This window comes from Corapipo altera, unplaced genomic scaffold (assembly GCF_003945725.1).
Source record: "Corapipo altera isolate COAL_440 unplaced genomic scaffold, ASM394572v1 171, whole genome shotgun sequence".
Classification (NCBI taxonomy): Eukaryota; Metazoa; Chordata; class Aves; order Passeriformes; family Pipridae; genus Corapipo; species Corapipo altera.
Window position 1 is genome coordinate 321,521 of NW_020884972.1, and position 6,553 is coordinate 328,073.

Consider the following 6,553-nt stretch of genomic DNA (forward strand, 5'->3'; position numbering starts at 1 on the left):
CCCTGACACCCTCTGAAGGTGTTTTTTGTCCCTGACACCCTCTGAAGGTGCTGTTTGAGCTTTCAAAGAGCCCGTTGAACCTCTGGGGGTCCAGATGTGCACACACATCCCAGCACATCTGGGAGCATCTCAGCTCTGCCAGGAGATCCAAACATCATTTTAGGGAAGGGCTGGGCTGTCTGCTGGAAACTGGGTGGAACATGATGGGTGAGTAACACCCTGTGTGTGACAAATTCATGGGCCACATGTTCTTGAGAGATGACAGATCGCTGGGTATTGTTAAAAAAACCCAGTGTATTGTACACTGAGACTGTGCTAATTGTGATATCCAGTGTCCTTGAGTGTAACTTTCTGCTGGCAAAGGACAAGTTTACTTGTTACAGCAAATTACCCGTAATTAATCCTTATTTATATTGCTCTGCCCCTCAGAGGCACCAGCGAAGATCAAGGAAAATAAACTTACTGGAAGCACAGGGGGGAAAGGACACGGTGTAGAAAACTGTGCTGGCCATGCAAGGCTGGGGGGTGAGGGATCCAAAGGGATCTGCCCAGGGCACCCCAAGAGCTGAGCAACAACACTCCCTAGTGCCTCTCACTCGGGATGGAAAATGATAAAAAATATCCTCTCCCCACATTTTCATGCTTCAGTGCAAGGAAACAGGAGGGTGGGTGTTCAAATACTCTGAATTATCCTGGTTGTCACTGCTTTCCCCAGACAGGGAAGGTGTCCTGCCCATGGCAGGGGGGTGGAACTGGGTGATATTTAAGGTCACTCCCAACCCAACCCATTCCATGATTCTGGGGGCTCTAATAAAAACCAGATCCAGTGACTTATGGCTCCAGAGAGATGATAAGAAGCTGGATCTCCCCTAATGCTGGCTGGACAACCTGCCACCGGGATTTGCTCCATCCAGGGTGTGAGGGGGTGTTCCTGAGCAACCCTCTCCCAGGAATCTGCCCCCACAGCCGACACACCTGAATTCAAAAGGATCACTATGATCAAGTGAACACAGAGGTATGCCAATCCTCTCATTTCCTAAACTTAGAAAAGCAGGAATTGAACCTACACAAAAAGAATCAAAATCCTTCATACCCCCTTTATACTATTTTCTAGTAAGGTCAGCTAACTAAGCTATCAGGCCCATCCCCTGAAAATGATGGTTCAACTCCTTCCCCTACTAACGAATCCCCAAGCTAAATTAATCTCCCCAGCAAGTTTACTCCTAGGAACCACTATTACAATCTCAAGTAACCACTGGATGACAGCATGGGTCAGCCTAGAGATTAACACCTTAGCTATTCTTCCTTTAATCTCCAAGAGCCATCATCCACGAGCTGTTGAAGCTTCTACCAAATACTTTCTAATTCAAGCAGCTGCACCAACACTACTCCTATTCTCTAGCATGACCAACACATGATTCTCTGGCAGTGAGACATCACCCAACTAACCCACCCTGTATTGTGCATACTACTGACAACTGCAATTTCAATTAAACTAGGCTCAGTCCCATTTCATTTCTGATTTCCAGAAGTCCTTCAAGGTTCAACCCTAATAACATGTCTCTTACTAGCCACACAGTAAGAGATCCAGGCGGGCTGGCTCTGCCCCGAGCTCCAGCCCGGCCCTGCAGGCCCCAGGTGATGCTCAGCTGGTCCCTGTGTGTCCACCTGGAAAATCCTTCACCGTGTCCCAGCTCCCGGCACCGCAGGGAAAGGGGGGGTTTGACGTCGCCGAGCGCCAAGTGGGGCTCTGGAACATCGAGTCTCCTGCAAAGCGCAGCCCTGGGAGCGCTTCCCAGATTCCTGGAGTGCTTCTAAAGCAACCCCTTTGTTTTCTTAGCTATTAATGAATTACTTCGAATAAAACGGAGCAGCCTCGGAGCGAGCCGGTGCGGTGGAAGGTGTTCCTGCCCGGGGCAAGGGGTGCAACGAGAGGGGCTTTAAGGTCCCTTCCAACCCAAACCTTCCCCTGTTTTCTATGGGATCACAGAATATCCCGAGCTGGGAGGGACCCACGAGGATCACCGAGTCCAACTCCCGGCCCCGCACAGGACCCCCCAAAAATCCCCCCAAACGTTTCCCAAACGCTTTTTTCCAGGCAGACTTTGTGCTGCCACCGCTGCCCTGGGGGACCCTGCCCAGGAAAACCCTTTTCCTGATCTCCAACCCACGGCCGATCCCGTGCCAAAAACCCCGAATTGGGGCTGACTGGGGGGGCTTTTTCCGCGCCCCTCCACATCAGCTGCTCCCCTGCAGCCCCTCCCCGCCCTGCCCTGCCTCTCCCCGGGGGATTTATCCAGCCTTTCCCGACCTTCCCCGCCGTGTCCCGCAGCCCGGGGCGGTGCCGTGCGGGGGGCAGGTAATGCCCGGCGGGGCGGGGAGAGGAGCCACCTCCTCTTTCTCCTCCTCCTCATCTTTCTTCCTCCTCCCTCCCCTGCTCCGGGCGCAGCGGGGGAGGCAGCAAAGTTGGGCGTTTGCCGGGTAGTTTTTCCTGGGTCTTTTTTTTTTTTTTTTTTTTTTTTTTTGGTTTGCACAAGTTCGGGAGCGTTTCGGAGCATGGAGGAGCAGCCCGGGGTGTCGCGCCCCCGACAGCAGCGCGGGGAGGTGGCGGGCGAGGGGCTGCGGTGACCGAGACCCCCCGAGCCCCCCGAGCCCAGCCCAGCGCTGGGAAAGCCGCAGGAATGGCCCGCTGGATCCCCACCAAGCGGGAGAAGTACGGGGTCGGTGAGTGCCAGCCGGGACCTTCCCTTCCCTTCCCTTCCCTTCCCTTCCCTTCCCTTCCCTTCCCCCTGCGCACTTTGGTGGTTCTTTGCTATTCCCAAGGTGTTCTCTCCCCGAATCCTTAGGGATGGGATGGAGGTGTGTGCCCAGCTCGCACCCGGGCAGCTCCGGGAATCCCTCAAGTTCCGGGCTGGCCGCTGGAATTTTGCCTCTCCACCCGGATTTCCACCGGGGAGAGCTCCGGCAGGGCACTAAAAACGCCTCCTGCTGTCCCCAAGGGATGTGGCTCCGAAAGGCGGTGGCAGGATAAGGAGGTTGTAAGGGCCAAATTTAGGGTTGTGGGTGACACCTTTGCCAGGGGCTGGGAATCCTGACAGAGGGTGAGGAGTGGTGAAAGCTGGGCTGGAAGTGTCCAAGGCCAGGTTGGAGCAGCCTGGGCTGGTGGAAGGTGTCCCTGCCCATGGCAGGGGGAGGCACTGGATGGGATTTAAGGTCCCTTCCAACCCAAACCATTCCAGGATTCCGTGATAATTTATTAACACTCTGCCCTGTCCCCCTTGATGTTTAAAAGGAGATTGTTTGGTGCTGGCTCGTTTTTCTCTAGGAGGAAATAACCCCTGGGGTTGCTGATAAAGTTCTGCTTTTCTTGAGAGTTTGACAAATTGAAACCCGCAGTTTTGAGGTTGGCTGGTGAGAGTTGGGCAGAGAACACTCGACAGGAAACCACTAATGACATAAACAGCTTCTGGTCGTTCGTTTTAATGAAGGGTGATCTTCTCTGCCACTTCTGTGCTCAGCAGTGGATTTCTGGATGTGAGAAAAAAAATTAGTAATTTCATGCTTGCAAATTGGTAATTCCCTGAACTCCCTTGAGGTTGTTCAGTCCGTGAGTTTGAAGGTGAAAAACCTTCATCTTGCACGATTTTCAGCGAGTGAATTGGAGTGGAAGTTACCTCCTGCTTTCCAAGTGGCTTTGCAGGGAGGCAGCTCCCTTCTCTCAGGGCTAAAGCTGCAGAGAGCTTCCACCCAGCACAGCCTTATCTACTTTCTCCAGGTAACTGGGAGGGTGTGGAGGGTTGTACACCCTGAACTTTGCTTCTTTCTGTGTAGGGAACAGCCCACAGGGTTTCTGTACAGCAGAGTGTGTGTGTGTGTGACTTGGGGAGATGACTCCCAGCATCTGCAGCTTCCAAACTTTGCTGTTGTAATCAGGTAAACTCTGTCCTGCTGGTTTGATTTGCTCTGCTGGATCGTGCTGGGGGTTTTTCCAAGCACACCTCTGAGCAGGGCTGTTCTCCAGCCCGGGATGGCCTTGGGCAGTGGGATGAATCAGAGGCACTCCTCTCTCTTCCTTTTTATTAGCTTCCGGGGGGAGTTTTTTTTTTGTGCTGCCCTGAGCCAGCTGCTGGTTGTGACAGCTCCTCTCCCACAAAAGGGCACTGGCTCCTGAGTAAGCAGGGTGGAGGGAAAAACTGCCTCTTGCCTTCTGCTTGCACTCCAGAAGTGTGGGATGGGATGGGATAGGATGGGATGTGTTCCCTGCCAGGATGCTGCTCTCCCCAGGTCTGTAATGCTGCAGCTCTGGTGTTTTCACTGCTGAGGTTGCTCCCCAGGCAGGAAAGAGAATAATTCCTGCAGTGCCTGGCTCTGTCAGGCCGTGTTGGATACATGGCACTGATGGAATCAGGGTGGTGTTTGCAGGCTGGACAGTTGTTGATCCCCAGGTGTGTCCTGTGCTTGCTGGAGGAATCTGTTCTCACCACTTTGAAGGAGTTGATGAGTATTCAGAGGGAAGTTTGAGCTCCTTGGGCTGTTAATTGTTACCCCAGGGGCCTGTTAGTGCCAGTCCTTGAGGTGGGAATGCCCTGGGTTGTGTGATACAACCTGTGGGATGGTAACAACTTCCACCCAGTTGGGAAGGGTGAAAACACAACTTCATTCTTTCCAGAAAGAAAAGACTGGGAGGGGAATCTTATCAATCCATCTAAATATCTCCAGGGGGTGTCAGGATGGTGCCAGGCTCTGTTCAGTGGTGCCCAGTGACAGGACAAGGAGTGATGTCCATAAATTAAAACACAAGTTCCACCTCAACAGGAGGCAGAACTTCTTTCCATGGAGGTGGCAGAGCCCTGGAACAGCTGCCCAGGGAGGGTGTGGAGTCTCTGGAGACATCCCAAACCCCCCTGGACGTGTCCCTGTGTCACCTGGGCAGGGGGTTGGACTGACTGATCTCCAGAGGGCCCTTCCAACCCTAAATATTCTGGGATTCTGTGAAAGACCCCACCCCATTCTGTTTGTTGGTGATTTCTACCTTAGAAATTACTGTAGAACTGCTTGCATTTATTTTAAACCCAGCCCTGGAAGTCATGCCAGTGCAGTCAGGAATTCCCAGAAGTGAACAATGTGATTCAATGTCACTTGTCTGAGGGGGTTTTTTGGTGTTTTGGGTTTTTTTTTTTCACTTCAGAATGGTTTATGTCCTGGATTGTATTTTACAGATTCCTGGATGGTGGGTTCCAATTGATTTGCTGCCCTTTAGTTTTGCCCTGAACTGGTTAAAGCTGGAGGGTGGGCTGAGACAGGTGGCACATGGGTCAGGTTTGGGGTGGCAGACAGCAGGGAGTGCAGCGTTGGCAATGGCAGCATTTTTAGGGAAATGTGAGAGATTTGGTGAGAGACAAATGGTTTAGAGCTTCTCACTTGCAGTGAATTTTCCCCCAAGTGCCAGATGGGCCTTTGGAAGCTGCAGCCTCGTGAAGGGAGCAGCTGATGAGCAGCATCTTGTCTCTTTGAGCAACAGGATTGTCTGGGTCTTATGAGCTTCCCTGCAACAGCCCTCACCTCATTTAGGAATCAAAGTTGATACCTGGTGCATCTTCTTTGGCAGCTGATTAGTTTTGGGGCCAAACTGAAGGAAATAAGCTGTTCTTGTCCAGTGCTTCTCTGAAAAATAAATTGTTATTTGCAGAATGCCTTTCACTCCAACTCCTTTCAGCCAAACTCCTTTCCTCTGAAGGAAAGAACACCTGAATTACTCCCTGGGATTTTTAATTTTCATTATCTACTTGTTTTAAAATTAGAGCATAAGGAATCAACAATGTAATTACTTTCTTTTTCTGCTGGCAGTAACGTGGGTTTGCATTAACTAACTTTTAAGTACTACACTTGAGTTTTTAAAAGCAATTCTGTCATCAGTCATCAGCTGTTCTTAACATCTAAGTGGCCTTTGTGGACTGGGGAAGACTGTTAATGGGATGAGAGAACCTGGAGTCTGTGGAATCATAAATTAATCTATTATAAGTTGATTATAAACAAGCAATCAGAGCCCTTTTTTCACTCCTTCCTGCAGGCAGGAGCTGTTGTGCTGAGCCAGGGCAGGGAGCTGACCCAGCTCAAAACCAGTTCAGAAAAGCAAGTGCTGGGTTTTCAGCCAGGGTGGTTTCCAGGGCACTGGAATGATGGATCAGCTACAAGTGCTTTATGTGTCACCAACAGTCAGCAGGACAGGAACAGGATGGGAAGTGTTTGTTCATAATAATGCAGCTTGATCTGCTCGGTCAATACACAAATATGATCCTCCAGAAGCAGGAATTATTCACTGAAGTTTTGTTGGAAGAGCTTTGAGATGTGAAGCCCAGAGGAGTTTGGATTTTGGGGAAGGTGGTGGGATGGTGAAGATGGTGGGAAGCACTGGGAGGTTCCATTCCCTGAGGGAAGGGCTGGAGCTGTGCCAGGGCAGGGTTAGGCTGGATTTTAGGAAAAGGTTCTTTCCCCAGAGGGTGGTTGGCACTGCCCAGGCTCCCCAGGGCAGTGGGCACAGCCCCAAGGCTGC

At 51.4% G+C, this 6,553-nt stretch overlaps 1 protein-coding gene across 1 annotated transcript in view; it reads left to right on the forward strand.

Moving 5' to 3' along the window:
• Positions 1-2,637: 2,637 nt before the first annotated feature.
• DOCK5 (dedicator of cytokinesis 5) overlaps positions 2,638-6,553 on the forward strand; it is an 81,418-nt gene continuing 77,502 nt past the window's right edge. Inside the window, exon 1 of the mRNA XM_027665178.1 lies at positions 2,638-2,724. Within this exon, the coding sequence (XP_027520979.1) occupies positions 2,682-2,724 (43 nt within the window). The 5' untranslated portion in view covers positions 2,638-2,681. The remainder of the gene's footprint in view (positions 2,725-6,553) is intronic.